The sequence below is a fragment of the Lepidothrix coronata genome, unplaced genomic scaffold (assembly GCF_001604755.1).
Source record: "Lepidothrix coronata isolate B3197 unplaced genomic scaffold, Lepidothrix_coronata-1.0 Scaffold45, whole genome shotgun sequence".
NCBI classification, from domain to species: Eukaryota; Metazoa; Chordata; class Aves; order Passeriformes; family Pipridae; genus Lepidothrix; species Lepidothrix coronata.
The window spans coordinates 1,327,244-1,348,967 of record NW_016690225.1 but is presented as its reverse complement, the minus strand read 5'-3'; the positions used below and the strand labels follow the sequence as shown (position 1 = coordinate 1,348,967).

Here is a 21,724-nt window from a genome sequence, read left to right as displayed (position 1 = left end):
TAATTCGTGAGACGAATTTTTAAGACTGAAATCTGTAAAATTTTTTTAATTGTGGGAAGAAGACAGAGCATGGAAATATATGTATTTTTCTGGACACAGGAATATCCCCAAAGGTAAAGAAATGCATATAAAAATTGTGACTCATTGATATGTCCTTGATATTGTGTTTAGTCTCAGAAAGCCAAGTGATAGGTTAGTCTCTTCAAACTCAGTGTCTTCCCTAACCCTGGATGCCCTCTAGTTGCCCTTGAGGAGTAGTAGTGAGCTGCTTGGATTGCTCTGGTATTTGTGGTTTCCAGTGTGTGTATATTTTAATGGACTATAAACTGAGACTGAACCTTGGTCTTGCAGTGAGTACAGACTTTGTTGGTAAGTATCAAGCCGCTATTAGGTAACCATAAGACACCACAATGTAGGTTAAGGTTTGTTGATTCTCTGTTGGTGCATAATAAGATTCATTCACTGTATTCAGTCTGAGTCAATCTCACCAAAACATAGGTAAATAATACCTTTTCAGAGATCCTAGGCCTTTCTGCCTAACCAACTGCCTCTTGTCCAGAATGATGCAATTCTCTTTTAGGTCTTGTGTGGATGTCTCAAATGTCTCAAATGGTACCAGCCAATTGTCTTTGAACTAATCAGAGTTTGTTGTCATGGGAACTGAGACAACTAGATTGCACAAAAGCTTCTAAGTTTAGTTGCCTTGATATGGAGGCAAACCCCACACCATTCAACTAACCTGTCTAGTCAAAGGCTAATTCTGTCTGGTTATGCCCTAGGAATGTCACCAGTATCTTTATTTTCTCTGATCCCCTGGAAAAAAGTATTTCAAGTACATTTTAAGTATCAGATTTATCAGTTGCCTTTCTAGGGTAGACCTCAGTCTGAATAAATTTCCTGACACAGAAATGGATCAAATGATGCCTGCATACCCTGCACAGCAAGCTTTGTAGTTCCAGTGCACATATAATTTATTATGGCTCCTGACATATATGCCTGCAACAAAAACCCAGGATTGAATACATGCAGAGCTTCTGAGAAGGTTATTTTCATTCATGGAAGAACCCAGAAGGAGAAGTTCTAGCAGGAGAGGGGTCCTGCCTTCTTTTTCACTGCAAGGAAGCATGATGACCTGGTGCTCTCAGACTCTCCCACCCTGTGATCTTCCCCCAGCTGCACAGACCCACCAGAGGACAAATTCTTTTGGCAACGTCAGGCTAAATAACTGGGCTGAGATTTATGTCCACCACTGTCAGCTTCTACTATATCAGGAAGGCTTCAAACACTGAGCAGTGAATCACCTTCCTTTCATTTTTTTTTCTTATAAATTCTTTTTCTTTTTTTCCCATATAATACCATACAGCAAATGAAACTGAGAAAACTCCACAAACAGAATAGCTTTGAAGCCAAATTCTGCTAGGGGAGGGACTATGGATGTCCTTTTTAATAAAGAAAGAACCAGCTGTCTGGCAAATCCAATGAGTTACGGACAAATTATGTCAAGCACAGAGCAGCAGGAGCAAAGGAAAAACATTCATTACACATTTTTTAAACTAACCATAGATGGAAGTCAGTGGCTTCATTTTTTATCTTTGTGTCTGAAGATAATCTGTACCAGGGCGAACGAAAATTATGAAAAGCTCCTGGCTACTGCTCCAACTGTTTTCATGCCTCATCAGCCTGAAGAGGCCAGGCAGCCCCAATTAGCACAGTCTTACTCCATCTAAGGGAATCCCAGGTTTATGAACAGTTGTATGGCCCCTAGCCATCCTCTGTTGAACTTCTTGAACTAAAGCGTTTGTGTCACCTTCATCCCAGTGACTCCCTGGGCCATTTCCACTACGTAGAGCTGCCATTGAACAGCAGTGTCAGCACAGCAGCAGAACTTCAACATGTTTAAAAGAATTAAAAACTAATTATGCCCCCCAGATACACCCAGAACAATGAAAATGATGTGTGCATATCCAAGTGTAGGACTAGGCTCATTGTTTGTCAGTATATGATTTATTCTCACAGTATAGGCACATAAGTTGGCATAGCATCAAAATATTAACTCAGGATGTCGAAGTGCTCACAGAGATATATATGCTGTGTTTCCTGCAGAGAGTTAGAGTGTCAGATAATTCCATGGAGCCTCAACAGTAATTGAGCAAAGTCAATAAGCAAATTATAATTGAGAACAGAGCGTTCTATATCTTATTTGGACTCAAGGTTTTGTGGGTTTAAACATACCTGTTGTGGATTCTACTGCTAGCTGTTACTTAGCAATGGATACCAGAAAACCCCTCTAAGACTCAGCATTTATTTCTATAGAGGGAACAGAAGTTGTGGAGATGTTACTTCATGCATACATATTCCTCCATTTGGCTAGATTTTCCTAGTCATAGTGCATTGGATTAAGAAGATCCAAACAGCCACCTGGATGAGGTATCTCATACTTGACAAAATAAAAGAAAACCACACATTTATTGATCATAAACAATTTTTCTTTTAGGACATGAAGAGCATTTTTTTCCTATTTTTATATTTAGACACATTTATAAAATTCCTTCTGAACTTTCTCTTCTCCAGGCTGAGAAGTCCCCACCCTCTTATGCTTTCCTCATGGGAGGGGTGTCATAGGTAGTAGCACCATGACTTTTGTCTGCCTTTGGTATCTTCATATCTTGCAAAAAAAAAAAAAAGACAAACCAACAAAAACTAAAAAAAGAATATCTACTGCCATTACTATTCAGATAGCAACCAGTGAATCAGTCCTTTTAGGGTCTGAGGGGGCATTTGTGCTATGGAGCAGTACAATTTCTCTGTGAAATATCAAATTATCATGCCTTTATGTTTGTAAGTACTTGACTGTGCAATCTATTTACTGGCAATGAGAGTTTTGTGGCTAAATATCAAATATGTGCTGTAAAAATTCACCATACGTATGCCTTTATTTGAAAAATGGAAAGCTGAAAATAGCTTTAAGTCAGGAGAAGGGAAACCTGCAATTCCTCAGGCATCCTGAGTAATTGTATGAGCTCTAATTGAAAACTCCCTCATCCAATGTGACCTTGTTTGAATTAATTGGTTTTGGAATTAGTGCTCAATAGTTCAGCAAACGTGGAATTCTCTGAAGTTTGCTCATTGCCAAGCACAGTCCAACTGATTGAGAAAAGTGGTCAAAAGACAGTTCTCTGCTTCTCATCTTCTTCAGTGAATTCTTTGGCAAGTATGAGCTTAGCTGAGCTACCTACTATGAATCAGATAAAAGGGGGTGCATGCACAACTGACAGAATCCTTACATTTGGAAAACATCCGAGAGATTTTCATTATGCTACATTTTCTACAGAAATAAAAAATTGCAATGGAGTATACTGGCCATTTAAGGGTAGTAGCTATGTTCCCTGAATTTAGCAGTGCTTCATGCTAAGTTTCTCTCAAGATTAGCTGGAAATCCTGAAGTGGGAGAAGTGACCTTGGACACTTAACATAGGACAGAAATCCAGGATGCCTTTATGTACTCTGACCCTGTCCCCATTGTGCTGAAGTTCACAGGTAGTTGTATTTTTTTGTCTTTAATCCATTCATCAAAAACCACTGTTGTAGCCAAAAAAAAATGGGTTAGAGGAAAATGTGAAGTGGTTTTAAGAAACTGAAAATGATTCTATCTTTTATTCATCAGCTTAAAAACCAAAGAACTTAACTGAGGCTACTCAGTCCGTGCTTGTTGCTAGAGAAGGATTTTGTGCATCTGACTGAATTGCATATTTAGTATTTCTGGCTTAGCTGTTTCAATTTGCATATAAAACCAATATACACTGAGAAGATATCCCATCTGATAGGTGAGCATCCTGAGCACCAGCCTAGAGAGGTAGTATTTCTCTCAATAAAGGTGAAAGTGTTTCATACAATGTATAATAATGCCATTAGGAGAAACTATGTGTGCCCCCCACATCCGAACAGACGATAACTTGTTGTTCAAGTTAGCCAAAGGTACAAATACAAAGTAACTCTCTCTGTCAGAGAAGGGATTTTAACATGTTCATCTGTTTCACAAGAGACCATCCTAACTGCTACCTCTGGTACCACTGCAATTCAGAAAGTATTTCTGCATTCACGGTAAAACCAAACTAAAAAACATGTGAGGAAACATCCTGATATATTCAATAATGGAGTGAGTAATATACTCTATATGGAGTGAGTAATATAAAGGACTCTCTCTACATATAGAACTTGTAACAAAAATAAGTTGATCTTCTCAGACAAACAGAAAACAAGGGAGAGTGGGTAGTATCTTCCAGATGTCCTCATTGGTTGTTTTCATAGTATAGTCCACTGTTGTACCAGGGTATTTGAATTACTTTTCAGTAAGAAAACCCAGGTTTTGCAGGTGGGATAAAGTGCACTGCAGCACTGCTCCCAGCCTTCTGCACTCTGTTTCCCAGTAGGACTATATAGCCGGGGCTCACTGCAGGCTGAACTGGTGGTGATACAGATCCAATACCTCAGGCAGCTTGTGCACCTTCCCACAGCATTCTGCCACGCTCCCCAGGTGTTACTGGGAAGGAGCTTGCCAAGTTGACAGCGTAGTGAATATACCTGCAGACATGCTTAGACAATAGGGAACCAGTATTACCTGGGAAAGTGATCCACTTTTTATGAACTCTTCCTGAAAAGTGAAGCATTGCTTGTAGGAGTAGCAGAGCTGTAAGGAAGTAGCACTTAGGATGACTACTGCACCCTGTGACTTTCCATTCAGGAAATTACATGTTGTCTGTGATGGAGGGACGTGGTGGGAGGCAGCAGCAGCTGGAGCTGTATTTTCTCAGCTGTGCATCTGACAGCTGCGATTGGATACAGTTCAGAGACAGAAAGCATATGCTGTCACTCAGGGCTTTTAACATCAAGTATTTTTTACTGGGTTCATTATCTCCTCACAAAATGAAACGTGATGGCTGGAAATGCCCTAACCACAATGAAACATGAGTCTCAGCAAGGTTCACACAGAGCCCAGGTCCAGCTTTTCCCTGCGCCAGCAATGTGGCTGCCTCCTTTGCACCGTCGCTTGCCTTGCTCATTTACACCTGGGGCAACAGGGACTGCCCTATGACTTGCTACACAGTCGCCTTCAGAGGTGGTTCCACAAGTAATTAAACTACATGGATCTGTTCAAAAGTTATGTGTTCTTTATTACTATAGAGATTAGCAATGAACCATTGGGCTCATGTGAACTTGAATACAGTTAAGAAGAGCTACATACTGGTAGTTCTTTTTCCATCTATTAGAAAACCCTGTTAGCAGAGTCCATTAATAATGTCCCACATAATATTCATTATAGTTGCAACCTTTCTACCTTCTGAAAGCTGTTAATGCATCTAGCAATATTTTAGGAAACTGCATGCTGTAAATATATACTCTATACTTTTGTAATTGAATTCATAGATCAAATACTAGATTTTTTATTTTAGGTTTACATTTTTAGTTACATAAATTAATTTTGAGCTAAGCCTGTGTGTTATGATTTAATTGCTTCACAACAATGATAAAAGGCAGTCATGACCTATATCACTAAATTTTGCACGTAATAATTAAATTGAAAAGCCTGTTAATTTTCTAAGAAATTACTTTAGTTTCTTTGCCAAGAAGAGTTTGTTACATCAGAAGCAAAAAAGGAATTAATGTAATGTAATTTTCCTAAGAATTCAAAAGACTGAATTGGAACTGAAGGCTGATGCAAAACTCTAACCTTTTTGACATTTATTTGAATGAAGCCCATATAAATGCCAAATATCTGCCAACACCATTTTCATATTTCAGGCAACTGCTTCTTTTACAATTTTCAGAGAGGGATGGAGAAGTAAGACATTTTTTGAATTACAGCAATGATAGGAAATGAAGTATCTCCCTCCAAACTCACAGGGGTTGAAGAGAGAAAAATAGAAGAATTATCCCTAGAGTAATCTTGTTTAAAAACAAGAACTTATTTGGCAACTGAAATTCCTGATTAAAAGTGAATCAACTAATCCTTACTCTTTTGTAAAACAGAAAATTATTTCTAATTTGAATATTTACCTTATATAGAAGCTGAGGACAAACTTGCTTACTGGTACAGAGAAGATATATTGAATACAGAACCACACTCAGAACTGTACATAGTCCACAAGCCTGGAAACACTTTTGGATCAGGAAAACACCTCAAATAATCTTTTTTCTCCAGAATGTCAATATCACTTCACAGCAACAAAGAGGAGTAATTACATCTGTGGTCAAGAAAATCTATCTGATAAATCATTTCTGAGATGAGGCAGAAGCTATGTGCAAAATGAAGGTTAAAGTTTTCAAAACCACAGTATTTAACCAGCAGCCTGCTAATCAATGCAAAACTATGAAAACATTGTGATGCAAATATACTTACTACCTAATCCTGTACTTTCCCAAACATATTCTCTTATTCAGCTTTGTCATTCCAAAGTCAATAAAACAAATTATTTTCAGTGAGAATTTTGGGCTTATCTAGTATATAAACTCAAAGACAGTTTAGGTTAAAACCAATCCACTTGGATTGGTAATTCTGAAAGTAATTCTGAAACTATTCCAATTCAGTACCTGAAGTCAGACACCAAAATAAGTATCTATTCGTGTCTTTTGCCATGGAATGTGTCCTCATAATAATCACACAGTGTACTATACGATAAAGATGAAAATTAGTCTCCGGGGTAGCAATAAAATCTCATTTTGTATTATGATAGCATTTCTATTAATCAAAGGACAGAAACATCCCTAGAGGGGGCACTGTAGGCCATAATTTCTAGTTTTACACAAAGTTACATATAGCAATTAAAATACTATGCTTAAGATAAAACAACATTTTATGCTACTTCTGGAATGCAAATGTATGTTATTCAACTGTGGCTTACTTCCTTTCTAAGCTCCCACTGTTCTGTTATACAACAGATGTGTCAAACAAATAATTTTAAGAGTATTTTTATATTTTTATGTGATACATTTTCAGCTCATTTTTACCTTGTGTAGATGGGTAGCCTGCACTGCAATTTAATAGTATGTGGAAAGGACAGTATTAATTAGGAACTGACATTAATGTATTTGGAAACATAAAAGTGAATTTGCATCACTTAACAAAGAATACATATTTCCTATAGATTTCATTTGAATTATTTAACTGCCTTCTGTGCAATCTTTTCTCTACCAATACATGCTAATACTCTAAAATTAATAAAGTTACCATGTTTGCTAAGCAACTACTAAGAGAAAAGAAAATTGCCAAAAGAATGTTAAAAGATTTTAAGTGTTATAACAATGACTGCAAATTGTTACTGATAAGTAATGGCAGATGTCTGAAACTTGCCATAATGTTTACAATTCAGTGTATTGATGCAATTGGTTACACCTTGCCTAAAAGTAATTAATTCCCTTTTAAATTAATTGCCTTCAAGTGTTTAGACCATATAGTTTTAATCTTGCTTCTCTTTTTCTCTTGATACTTTAAGGACCTAAATTAAAATTACTGCAACTAATCCCATTTGAAGATCCAGTACTTGATAGATAAACCATGGACATGTCTAACAATATCTAAATGATACCATTTGAACTTATATTTTCATATTTGCACCTAGATAACTGTATGTACGGGGAATGGAGGTCAAAAATCCAGGTTCATTATATTATGCATGCAGGATTCTTCCTGGAAGGAGCTTATTCCAAGATGTAGCCACAATGGTACAGTATTACAATCTTAAGAATAGTGGTATCAAACACTCACTACACAGGGAAATTGTTTACAGTGTCTAACAACCTTTTAGAAAACAAGAAGACATATTCTCACATGCAGAACAGTGGAAAGGTCAGTGTAGATTTGCTTACCTGTGGTTGACCTGATAGTTGAGGTGATGTTGGAAGATGTCAGCGCGGGTATACATTCATCATCTTGGGAATAACCTGCCTGAATGGCACGCAAGTAACTGTGGCTTCTTGTTCGGAAACATCCAGGGAGGTCAAGGGCATCCATTGCCTGAGCTTCAACTTCACTAAACACTGATTCACACACCGATTCAAATTGCCCATTAACCTCTGCTTCACTCATCTGAATAAACAACAACAATGCATTTGATTTTTGACTTGCTTTTTTGTGATCATCACGGCCTCAACATCTCAAATGGACACCTGTACATTGATGAAGAACTGTTTTAGCAAATAGTTAAAACTTAGTAATCCCTTCTGATCACATTCACATTGTTTAACGTACATCAGCTGTTTACATGTATATATTAAGTGCATCACACATGCCATACATTAATTTTACATTTAAAATATTTTGGCATAGCCAAATGATTGCAAATACATGATTTAATTGTAAGCAACAAGAATACTCTATGCTGATAGAAATCTATGATCTGTCAGGACAGGAGAACGGAAACCAAACATGCTGATATTAGCCTCAAAAGATGAAGGTGGATTGCTTGGGCTCCTCACTTATCAGCAAAGTTACTACTTGTGTGGACATTTAACCTGTGTGGCAGGTTATCTTCCTCTCACTATAAAGGGGCTCAAGGAAGTATTTAATTCTTGAAGATGTATAAAAGTATAGAGGAGGTGATGCTTCTGAAAGGTTTGAGAAATATTGTATCTAGAGCTGTGTCCAGTGAAGCATGTGAAAGAATAACCATTGTCTGAAACCGAGTGAAAAGTGATCAGATGAGAAAGTAATGCTTGGACCACATTTAGCTGAGAAGAGCCCTAAACCAAACTCACTCCCTCTTTAACTGGGTTAGCCATTCAACTACCATGGAAAAACCTTTGGTTCAGCAGCATTATTTAAAGTCTGATACTTCTGCCACCAAGCATGCTGAGGAACACTGCCTGCACCCTTACCAGGCCCATCCCTTGGGGGATTTCAGCAGCAGCCTCCAGCGCTTGGGCAGAACCCAGCATCCACCTGCTGACCCTGCCTTGTAGGTTGGGCATGATGCAACACTATACATTTTTAGGCAATTTTCATAATAACAGGGCTCAGGCAGGCAGGTCAGGCTCATGGAACCTCTCAGTAGGGAACTGTGTGTCACAGTTTTGAGGATTAGTGCCTAAATTCTACCTACATTTTTAACAGTTTCACTGAAGTCAGTCCTAACTACCTGTAAATCTATCTGAATAATTTAATATTATGTTTATCCAAAATCAGATAGGAAGTTAACACTGGATAGACAAATGCATGACTTTCTGAAAATATTTTTTTTAAAAAAGAGAGTGCTAAAAATCAGAATCAGTATGAATAATTTTACAAGTTAAATTTATAGCATCACTAAATGGCACATCCAGTTGATATTAATTTTCCTATACAGCTGCTAAGTGCTCCTAGTGCTTTATTCATTATGGTAAGAGAGTCAGTTTAGGATTTTGGTTAAGTAAATGGAAATTTTATACAAAAGTTCTGATGATTATGAATAACTGATATTTTAATTTTGAGTAAGATGTTATGGCTACTAAAACTCTTCTGAAAGGAATTACATTACCCTTCATAAAATTTGCTTTTAATAAAGGTAAGTAGACTAATGCAATCTTGAAAAGATTTAAAAAAATCTTACTCTGAACTATTTTGCAATATTGTTGATAAGAAAATTTATGATAATTTAGTCCATAAACACTTTAAGTCCTAACCACTTCTTTCAAACTAAGGTCATTGAGAATAGAAAAATAAAAATTAAACTTAAATTAAAAATATAAACCATGGAACTCAGCATCTTTCTTGACTCTTCCCTTTGTCAGGAGTGAAAAAGGAAAGATCTCACAAGAAAAAAATATAAAAAATACCACAAATTATATAAAATGCTATTATATAGGTGGGACAATAATATGATGGTGTCATGGAAAAAGAATAGGAAACAGCAAAGGTTGAGAACTTGATATTTAATACATTTACTTTGTATAATATCTAATAAATGCATTTATTACTGGTCTGGAAACGCTGAACTGTGAGGTAGGAAGTATGTGGCTGACACAAAGTCACATAGGTTAGTGAAAACTGAAAAAGTAAGGAACTATATCCAGCAAGTTTAGTTAATCTGTCCAATTGAGCAAACTACCTGCAAATGAAATCTTTTGTGGATATCTTCCAGGTAATGCACATTGGAATGAAGAATTTTAACCACTGCTGAAACCAATTAGTCATTATGGACAGCTCAGTGAACACCCCTGTGCACAGACATGTTCAAAGAGGCAGAATAGTTCTATATGATAATATTTTTAGATGACAGCCAACAGCACTTGCTTTGAATGCGGAATCTGATCATTATGAAACTTTCTCAAAACCAGAGTCTAATAAAAATAGAAAATAACCAAACCAGAATGATAAAAACCAAGGCATGAGAATGATGAGGACAGGTTTCACAAGGGAGTTATAAAAAATAATGAAAGGTTTGGAAAATGGCTGTTTCTAATTTCAACGTGTTGTGCAAGATTATACTTATAATTACTCCATATAAATTAAGGAATTTGACTGAAGGGCATTAATCACATGACTAGTCCCTCCCAGCTCTCTACAGTCAGTGGATACTAAAGGCATTTCCAGAGAGCTCTCTGCCCGCTCTGGATGTGCATTATCCAGGAAGAAACTGTTTCACTCCATTAACTTCAGAGGAAGCTTTAGTTGTTGCTTCAGTCAAAAGCCTCACATTAGATAAGTTGCATCCAGGTCTGAATAGCCATTCAATACAAATTGAATATGAATGAATATAAAATTGCTTTAAAAAGATTTCTCTTTTAACATAACCATTGTGCATGTATACCCTTAGGTGGCTCACTGAATGGTCAAAGGAGACTTAAGTAACATATCTGAGAAGAGGGCAGGGCCCACCTGTCATGAAACAACACAGGGAAGAAATGTCAGGACCAATAAATATTAGAAACATGGGGAATTTTATGTAAAGCCCTCTGCTAAACAAAACATGCACATACTTCCTAAAGCTGCTTGCACTTCAGGTCTGATTCAGATTTCACTTTAACAGAAGTTAGTATTAACTAACTGACATAAAACCACCAGGGAGAAAAAATGTATCTTTTCAGAAGAACCCATCCATAGAATAACTGATGGGACTTATTCCTTCACCCAAAAAGAGCGGGGGGTTGAGTTTAGAGATGAATCACTGCTCCTTTGGAGCATAATTTTTTCAACCTATATGTTAATCTGGCAATCCATATTTACTGAAATCAGAGTAAGTATTTTCAGAGGATGAGTATTGTAGGAGTGTGCTTCTCATTCTCAGTCGGAATCTTCTTAACATTTAAATATTTAATACAGACTGAAAATGAAACACCCAGTATTTATATTTTTAACAAAAATAAATGGAAAATATTATGTGTGGTAGCGTCCTTTTGTCTCTAGTATTTAGCACTTTTCTTGAAATTTTGAGTTACATTCCTTAGAACAGAATTACTTTGACAATGCACATCTTCAACTTGACATAAATTTAAAAAAAACCCAAAAGCCAAGCCCATCCACTAGTAAAAACTCTCACATCTGCAGTTAACCTATAAGAAAAGTTATAACAAGAATTTCCCACCTGACTAACACAGCTGGCCTGACTGAGCGTGCTCACTGCTCTCATATAGCTCTGATTCCTTGAGCGAAACTTTGGGGAATTGTAGTTTGCAGAGGGATCCAGGTTGTGACCCCCAGGCACGTCACTTGCAGTTTGAAGGTAGCTCTGACTACAAAGGAAAGAGGAAGAAAAAAGGAAAGGCTGTAAAACTACAGATGGAATCAATTAGGACACTAAAGACAGTAATTTGTATGAGACTCACAAACCCCTTCCCCAGGGTCTAAATCTTACTCTAAATAAAGCATCACAGATCTGTTGTAGTTAAACGCCTTAGCACAAGCAGAGAATCTATCTGTGGTTCTGCTACCAAGACAATATGAAATTTTAAGTCTTTGCTGTATTTAAACATCATCAATCCTCCTGGCTGTTAACACTGAACTTTACTAAAAGACAATGTCTAGGTCAACAGGAACAAGAACCAGAGCTAAAGCACAAAGTAACTAAAAATCTTTCTTCATAGACAAAATCTGCTACTTGTCATCTGGTTTTCATCAGGGTGCTAGGCATCAAGAGATCTTTTATCTTCAAAGGTTGATAGAGTTTTACAAAAGATTAAAATATCCCATGTTCAACCAAAAACATAAATTAACAGGGTAGTTAGACCAAGTGAACAAAGCTCTAGAAATTGTTTTCTTACAACACATCTCCTCCACAGTTTGGAGGACTGTGTGCCTTTAACACCACACTGGGTGCCTTTCAGTATGCTTTCACACCATGGGTATGCTGGTCTTCATGTTTTGCTTTAAATATATTGATTATCTATCATTCCAGGAAAACAAATAAACCTAAGAAAAGTGCAGTACTTTGCTTTGAACAACAAAAAAATTAAAGTCACAAACATTGTTCACAAGAGTTCACAGAACTCTGTAAATCTGATTTTAGAAGTCATGTGACGCTTTTCTCTAGATATCAGTGCAGAAATGAATTAATGTCCCAGAAAATATTTCGTTTCATGTGGTAAATAGGCAGTTTTTTACATTTATTCCTTACAGTAGCTTTAACAAAAACTATTTCTGGGAATGACAGATTTGTGCCCATTAAATGTCTAATATTGGCCATAGAGTTACTTCATGCTAAACTGGCAGAGTGGTCAGTCCAGCAGTGGTTGTGATGTGTGCTCAGGCTGTTGGGAATTTCCCTATGAAGGGCAAAGTTTCGCCTCTGGAAGGACCAGACCACTCAGTGAATAAGAAAGCCACAGGTTCAACTTCTACTGTAAGATAAGGCACAAACCAGGATCTTGTTTCTCAGACCATATTTATCAAACACTGAGCATGACCATAGGCTGGTGATTGAGGAAGGACTCAGCGTTCCTCATTAAGTGGACACAACCTGAGTTTGGGCTGAATGCAAGCCCTGAGGAGCATTCGGGGAGGAATCCCAGATATTTTATCATGGCTTTGACTAGAAAAGCAAATAGTATTAACATCCATTTCCCTGTGTGGCCATGTCCTTTGATGTCTGACATGTGATGATCCAGTATTCCCTCACATCATCAGCTGCAAGAACAGATGGGATTTAGAGACTCTTCCAACCTTACACTTGGGAGATCTGTTCTCAAGCATTTCCATGTGTTCTCCCATCTCAGGGTCAACACAGCCATAGCCTTGCTTCCTTGGTGTATCTGCCAATGGGCAGGCTAGCTGCTCCTCTAAGACAGGCTGTCTTAGACTCACAGAATCATTTAGTTTAGAAAAGACCTCTAAGATCATTAAGTGCAACTGTTAACCAAGCACTGCCAAGTCCACCACTAAACCATGTCCCTAAGTGCCACATATACATGTCTTTTAAATACCTCCAGGGATGGTGACTCAACCACTTCCCTGGGCATCCTGTTCCAATGCCTGATAATCCTTTCAGTGAAGAAATTTTTCCTAATAAATTTTGCTTCCAAAGAAGAGCAACAGAGCTGTTGAAGCATAAAAAATTAAGGGTTTTGTTTTTTCAGCTTTGTTCAAGGCAGTCATTTTTTTAAATTCTTAAGAAATTTCCCTGGAGAAAAAAAAAAAAAACAAAACAACTTTCTTTCCCTGTCTTTATTCAGTGCCTTCTATGGAATATCTTTTTAACCTCATGAGAGAGGTAAACTATGTAGAAACTATAACTGCTAAAACTGAAATGAAAATGTATGAGATTATTGTAGGCATGTGCTCAGAGGTTAATTAAGTCATCACAGTCAAAGTGATTCTACGATTAAGATAGCTGTCTGATAGTGGGTATAATTAAGTTTCAGATGATAAAAACAAGAATTGTAGCAGCAGTGTTTTCTTCCCATAGGTAGGAAGACAAATATAATAGATTAGGTGAGGTGCTGTAGAACCTCGCTATCTACATTTAGTTGCTGGATGTAACTAAACTTCCTTTCCTCTATAGGCAGCAGGCTGATGACTGACACGTGCTTTGACTCGTGATTCTTTGCATATACTTTACTTAATCATGGAATCACAGAATGACTTATGCTGGAAAGGACCTTAAAGGTCACATAGTTCCAATCCCCCTGCCACAGGCAGGGATGCCACTCACTCAACCACATTGCTCAAAGCCCCATCCAACTTGGGCTTGAATCCTGCCAGGGATGGGGGATCCACAGCTTCTCTGGCCAGCCTGTTCTAGTGCATCACCACCCCCACACCCAAGAACTTCTTCCTAACATCTAAGCTAAACTCGCTTCCTTTAGTTTAAAACCACTTCCCACTCGTCCTACCACTATCTGCTCATGAAAAAAGTCGCTGTCTCCTTTTTAAGCCCCCTTTAGGTATCGAAAGGTTGCAAAAAGGTCTCCTTGGAGTCTTTTCTTCTCTAGACTGAACAACCCCAGTACTCTCAGCCTCTCCTCATAGTAGAGGTGCTTCAGGCCCCTGATCATCTTGGTGGCCTCCTGTGAACCTGCTCTAAGAGGTCTGTTTCTTTCTTGTGCTGAAGAATCCTGACCTGGACATACTACTCCAGGTGGGGTCTCACAAGGGCAGAGAGACCTTTAACCTGTCTGGTATTGTCAATAATCTGTTTGGTATCACGACTTTAGTATTTTTCAAAACAGAGGAGTCCCCCCTGGACCTTCTCCTTGTCACCATCAGGTGGCTAAATCTGGGATTCTGAGTTCATAAACAGTGTGTGAAAGAGACATTTGAGATTTCATTAAAATATGAGGCACATTAAGAAAAGATAGAAGGAATATAATTAAATTATAAATTTTTAATTACTGTATGAACTACGTTAAAAATAATTAATATAAACTGATTCCTAGTAACTGTCTCCTTTGCTAAGTAATGCTCAACAACCTAGTATTTAATTAATCACATTCTGGTTCCTTGTGAGATATTGCTATCATTAAATACAATCAACAATTTCTACAGCTATCATTTCTTAGGGAAAGAAACCCAGTATTCCACAGTACTTCTAAGCAGCTGAGTTTCAATGAATAAGTCTGGATATTACCTGATAGTTAAATAATTTTTCATTTATCAGAGGAGATTAATTGATTCATGGAACTGAAGCAAAATAAAAGAAATGTTACACATATTAGGCTGTAAAAGCAATTTTACATCCATTTGATTAATACTTAGAAAGAAAAACTAATAATTCCTTTTTGTCAGGAAAATTTCAAAGATAGAGTCTCAAAGTTATCTTCTAGGATAAATGTGTCAATGCATGGTGAAAATTATGACCTTGCTATATATGTGACCCAGAACTAAAATGCCAGAGTTATATAGGAAAGTTGCTCTCAATGCTAGAAAACGCAATCGACATCTGATCTTGGTAAATGTTGACTATTTAATGACATCCACTCTATCTAAAAGCTTAGGAACAAAATTCTTGACCCTCATTTCCAAAACATCAAAGCTCTTTTGCTTTGACAAAAGAAAATAATTTTCTTTTATGCTTTTATAGCAGCATGGAGGATTTTATATCTCAGCTGATCACTGAAGAAGGGCAAGGCAAGCATGTGCAAATGAGATGGTTTGACAGGTCCTCTCCAGGACCACTAAACAAATATACCCATTAACATCAAGGAGGTGACTCTAAAATTTGGTACTATGGAAAAGGAGGAAGAGAGTGAGACTAATAGGAAAAATTACATCGCTATGTCAGCTCTCTTCCCATTTGCTTTTCCAACTAGACAAGATTTTAGGGAGAGATCTTCTTTAAAAGCTTTTTTGCCCTCGAGGGTTGCTTTCCATTTTCCACTGGCTTTGGAGGAAAGTTCAGGGCAGCTAGGAAGAGGTCTTAAATTTAATGAGAAGTATTCTTAGTTGAAAGCAAGGCTCAAAGCCTAGAGAAGTTTTTGGGGAAAAGGCAGTTCCACGTAATGACCTTGCAGCTCTTTAGGACCTAAAAGTGAAGCTTTAGGGCTCCCAGTGAAGACAGCTAAACTTGCAACAACATTTTCAGCACTCAGCAGGTTGCCTGAGTGTGTTCAGGGAGGACACAATACTGCATTATAACCACATAAAGTGAGATATAGCATGACACCTGGGACAGTATATCTGATCACCTGTGTGATAGCATAGCTGGGATAACAGCTCACCCAGCTATAGAGTGAATGGCAGTGAGGTTAGGCTGCATATTTCAACAACAAAAAATAGATAAAGAATAAGGGAAGAGGCAGCAGTGAGGCAGTGCTCAGTACAGGGGGAGAAGCCCACTAACTTCTTCCTACAAATTCAAATTCCCGAGCAGTAATACTTGACAGCCAAGAGAACTCTAGGGGAAGCATGGAGCATATAACTCCTGAGAAAGGGATCTCTGTCACACTGCTTTTTTTTTCTGTCTGTAATATTTTCTAGTAAGTGATTGACATAGTAATTTGTCATAAACTTAATACCTTTGCTTAAAAAAATATGATCCTGATGCCATCAAGGCAGCAAATGTCATACACTTGCCAAGGTCATTCCTTGATCTACTCACATTCAAAGTAGTGATCAGTCCCCACAGCACCTCTTCTCTTGTCAAATGTTCAGTCACCAGTGCACCCTGGGTCAAGGAGGTACCAAAAGTGAAATAAAATCTTCCTAGGGCTCTAAAAGTTTCAGCAAGAAGGTCACCTTCTGACTCTGAGTGGGTCTATCAGGTTTATTCATGGAGCATCCAATATAAAGAAAGTCCATTTTCCATCAAATTAATTTTTTGAATCGTCAGATTCTAAAATCATACCTTTTTATTTTCATGATCATGCCTGCATTTGTCCAAAAATCTGAGACTGAATGGGAACATTAAAGAAAGTACAATCACTTCCGTTTAAATCAGTATATGCAATTCAGAAGTATCTTTCTGGAACAAAAAGATAAAATTTGTAAAAGAATTCATTTTAGGTGCCTAAAAGGGAGGTGCATTAGGATTATCAAGGTAGCGGCAGTTATCAAAACCTATTTTATTGAGAAATTTGCATTTCAATGGATATTCCTTTCTCTATCTGGATCTATCTTAACTATGTCTTTTTAGATACATGAAATAACTCATCGACCAGAATCTAATGCTTAAGCTTAGCTAGCAATGCCATTGTATAGCAGCTGTGAGTCACAGCGTATCTCTGTGGAGCCCTGCTGGAGTCAATAGAGCTCTGCAAAGGGGCCCAGATGTGCCTGCATACAGCCCATTGGAGAACTCAGAGTGTAGACATTAAGGCTGATTCTCCCTTTGAAATAGCACAATCAGTCGGGTTCTTAGAAAAACTGGAAGTGCACATAAATGTCATGAATTTCTCTGTAGCAAAGAATTTCATTCCTAATATTTGCCAGTCTGAAGCTTCTCTTTGATCATTGATAGATATGAGAATATGGGCCAAATTAAATTGTTAACATGCTTATATATGTCATCATTGACCCATACCTTTTAAAAAAAAACATTCCTGAAAGATATTGAACATTTGATTTATTACACGAATATGCTAGGGAAGAGGTGGAGACTGCTGTTTCCATCCTTATGAAATGTCTACTAATCACCAGTAGGAGAGAACCCTTATCATCAGTAAGTGTTTAGAGATTTGGTACAACATGAACCAGAAGAGAATGAGACAAAATCATCAGAATAGTTAAACAGTCTGGTGGTTTGATCACTCTTGCAAAGATAGAGAGGATGTGGGCTCAACGAAGCCTGTATTCCAAATCACTCAAAATGTTCATGTAATAAAAAAGTATGACGTGGGAAATCTAAACTCAGAGCTCTTGTTTGTAAAAGGTGACAGATTTGCACATATAGCTAATCTATAGCTAATATGAAAAGTCTTGTTTTAATATCTTATTTTGAGCTTGCCCTGGAGAGTAAGCAACAAACTGGTCAGCATCAACAAAATTCAGGCAGATGCTATGGCGAAAACTTGGCATTTAAAGCATCCTGCAGCAGTTCAGCAAATGGATCTAAGGATCCATGCAAAACTCAAATATTTGATGTATGTTCCTAAATCCATTTATGAAATTGAAATATTCATAATTTTTGTCAGGAAGCTATGTCACTTTTTTTTTCTTATTTATTTGCTTTTAGGACATATTCATGTACACATGCAAAAAGTCATAATTGGACAGAACAAATATAGATTACAGACTATCAGGACTCAGTAAAGCATCTGAGCATGAGCTTAATTTAAACACACAAGTAAGTCCATTAAAGCCAATACATCTAAAGCAAATAAGTGACCTTCTTATGCTGAAGTCAAAGATATTAATAAGACTATGCAATATCTGGAGAAAAAATTGAGTAGAATTGGGAAAAGTTAAAATATATATAATATTTCTGCTTTTTTAACCAAAAGCATCTTAATTTTCAAATCCTTGCCTGAAGAAGTGGTTCTGTACACATGCTTTATAGTTCCATTTAGTTTTTATTAAAAACTAAAAAAATGAGAAAATCAGCTTTTGATCCTTCTCAAATTAAAAGTAAAGCTAACATATCTGTTGGAAGCAGAAATGAATGAGCACCAGAAACATATTTTCTTTTGGATGTCAGTATTTGTGCTTGTGAGATTGGCCTGAATCTTACTGCATTTTCACCACAATCCATCACATAATTGCATCTTTCTGAGAGAAGACTGCTTTAGTCCTGAAAAGACTCTGCATTTTGTTTAGAGCCTTAGAATCCCCTTTCCATCTCTAATCCAGGGTAATGCATTTCATCCCTACAACGTAAAGCTGGTATTTACTACAGTGAGGCAGGAGATCTGGGCTCAGTGACTCCCTGGGTTTCAAACTATGCTACTTCTCAGAGAACAAGATGCCTAACACCGCTTAAGACCATTTCCTATTATTCTGCAAAGGAAGAAAGCATGGGGATGTCTTCTGACCCCATAAAAGATGCTTCCTAGGTAACGAGATGCCCTTCATCAGCATTCCCTCTTAACCCTGTGGACTAATCTAACCCAGATCTTATTGACTGCAGCAGAGAACACTATCACTGTGCCAGTGGCCCTCTGATTGCATTATTAGTTGATAAGACTTTGTAATTAGCCCTCAAACTCTCCTCAGTAAATCTCCAATTTCACCCCTCAGAGACTCTGAGTAGATGCTACTACACTATAGGGCCTCAGAAAGCTACTAATGAAGTGTGTAATGAGGCTTTTTAGAGTCAGAAGATTGAGGGGAAAAAACCTAAAGATAAATAAAAAGCATATAAAAGATGAAGGTTTCTTTTCTAGTGATTTTCCTCATCTCTTCTATTGAAAATATTTCTCAGGAATAGCTTCAAAACCATTCCTAATTAAAATGTAGAAGAGTTAATGCTAAAATGAAGTTTACCTTAAAAATTAGAAAAAGGCTTGCATCACTGGTGCACAGCAATGGATAATATTGAAATTGGACATTAATTTTTCTAGCAAGGAAACTGTGCTTCAGCTCTCAATCTGTGACTTTTTTTGCAGCACACCCACTTCTCCACCTGTGCACGCTTAACCACAGCCTTCTCTGTTTGCACTTACCAAGTGGTATGTCTCTAAGAGAAATACCCACAAATTTGTTTAACAAATAATAATGATGTCTACACTGTCATGGGCCAAAATGGATAAAGACAAAGGGTTGGTCTGATGCACTGCTTCCAACATTCTTGCTCACCTTTCACTTTCTCATATTGTAAGGATGTTACGGTTAGCACAAACGGTTGCAAATGGAAAGATTTTTTTTTTTTTTAATGGAGATTTTCCACATGTCTTAGAGGAGTCTGTGCTGTTCCATGATTCCTGCTGAACCAAGGGGTCTGGCAGCTAAGTGCTGTCAGATCTTCCTGTTACAGTCTAATTCCCTTGCTGTGTGCTTTGGCAGCGTTTTTGTTGCCATAATAGAGTCTGCAGAACAGAAGATGTGGACGTGCCTCGGATAACAGTCCACATAAGTGTAAGTTAGCACGGCCACTGAAAGATGCAATCTCTCACTCTGAAAAGGGGGAGTCAGTGAAAGGTCATTCTTTTGATCTGGTTTACCAAAAGCCCAGAAGATATGTCAACCATTTCACGTGTTACTTAGGCTTATTAACTTAAAATACTGAATAAAGTGTTTTGTGTTGAGATACCAGAGTGTGAATAAGATACTAGACTGTGGCTGAAATATGGACATGCATTGTGATCTTCAGCTATGGACTGAAATAACATAAAACACAAAGACATTAAACATCCGAGGGAGGCACAGATGCTCTCTCTGTTACTGTGACTCAGACTTTAAGACATTACTCCATACAGGGGCCAAAACCTGGCAGAGGGTTAAGTGGAGAACACAGTCAAGACAAACCAAAGTATCAATGGTACTGTACTGTGGTATAATTTATGCTATAGTAGATTTCCTGCCTAATTAATACACTACATTTTTGTATTACCTATCTGCTTGCACGTCTTTGTGTCTGCCCACCCATCAGCTTAAGGTGTCTGGACTACCAGCTGACACAGAACAGTCTGCCATTAGAGGTTCGCAGAACAGAAGTACACATTGCTGTCACTGAATTTATTTTATTGTAGCTTAACCTATTTCATCTTCATGTTTGCAGCATCTAGTTTCCTGTGAGTCATAACGGAAAACTGCAGCACAGCACGGCTATTCATTTGTGTGAGTGATACCAGTATGATCTTCAAATAGAGTGTATTTACTTTGGGCTAAATGCTATTGCTATCCCTTTTGACTAAATGGTTAGACGGTTTTCAGAGTCCTTCGCAACACTTCAAAAAGGAGATACCGAAAATGGAATTTGCTATTTCTATAGTGTTATCCTGTTCATTTACATAATCGGTATATTAAGTACTCTTTTCCTGAAAATGAGAAGCATCAAATAACCAGAATATTATCTTTAGTCATAGAATTGTTTTCCTATTGCAGAGTCCCAAATTCTTGGTTTCTTTTCAGCTTTGTTTTCTGAATCCCAGTGTCTCTGAGGCTTCCATCTCAGCTTTGCTTGGTTTTGTCATAAATACAGAAAAAAAAGACATTTACTACATTAGAAGGATACTCTAACAAATCATGTGGGTCAGTCTCTCTTCCAGGATTGCACACAAAACTTATTTAGGACAGACATTACCTTTATTTCAGCTATCAGTTCCATAATCTGTTTGGTTGTTTCGACCTTTACTGTAAATGAAAACACCTAGCAGCATACGACCTACCTTCTACAAGCTACCTATGCAAACTGCCTTCCAACACAGTTTAACTTCATCCTCAGTAGCATCACAGCACAGCAGAAAACAATGGACTGAATACAAGGGGCTAGCATTTCACCTCTAGAAGACTACGTATACTATTTGTTCATAGTATACCAAAACTGACATCAGAAAGACTTTGTATGTCTAATCATAGTGCAAAATAAATAAAAAAAAAAAAAAATTAAAAAAAACCCCAACAACCAAACGAAAATATTTCCCCTGGACTAGTGGGAGCCAAGATAATTTCCACATTAAATAGGACTGCTGGCACCATTTCAAGAAAGCAAAAAGTAGAAAGGAAGCAGATTCAGGTAGTGTCCTGTCTCCACCGCCAAGCCTTATTGCATTAATTTCACTGAAATGCAATTTCATAATAATACCAATAAATTACACTGGTCTTCAGGTTGATGTTACAGGACTAAGTAGTCCAACACACTATTTAGTTTTTCGAAACAGCATTCATAAAAAAAAGAATTGAAATGCATTTATCTTCAGTGAATAATCTACATATTTAGGCACATTT

General features: G+C 37.4%; 1 protein-coding gene across 7 annotated transcripts in view; it reads right to left on the bottom strand.

Moving 5' to 3' along the window:
• The window catches only part of DLGAP2 (DLG associated protein 2), a 455,132-nt gene that overhangs the window by 45,033 nt on the left and 388,375 nt on the right, over positions 1 to 21,724 (bottom strand). For all 7 annotated transcript variants that reach the window (XM_017814543.1, XM_017814542.1, XM_017814544.1 and 4 more), the window contains 2 exons: positions 11,556 to 11,703; positions 7,864 to 8,083 (listed from right to left, as the gene is read on the bottom strand). In XM_017814543.1, coding sequence (XP_017670032.1) covers positions 7,864 to 8,083; positions 11,556 to 11,703 — 368 coding nt within the window. The remainder of the gene's footprint in view (positions 1 to 7,863; positions 8,084 to 11,555; positions 11,704 to 21,724) is intronic.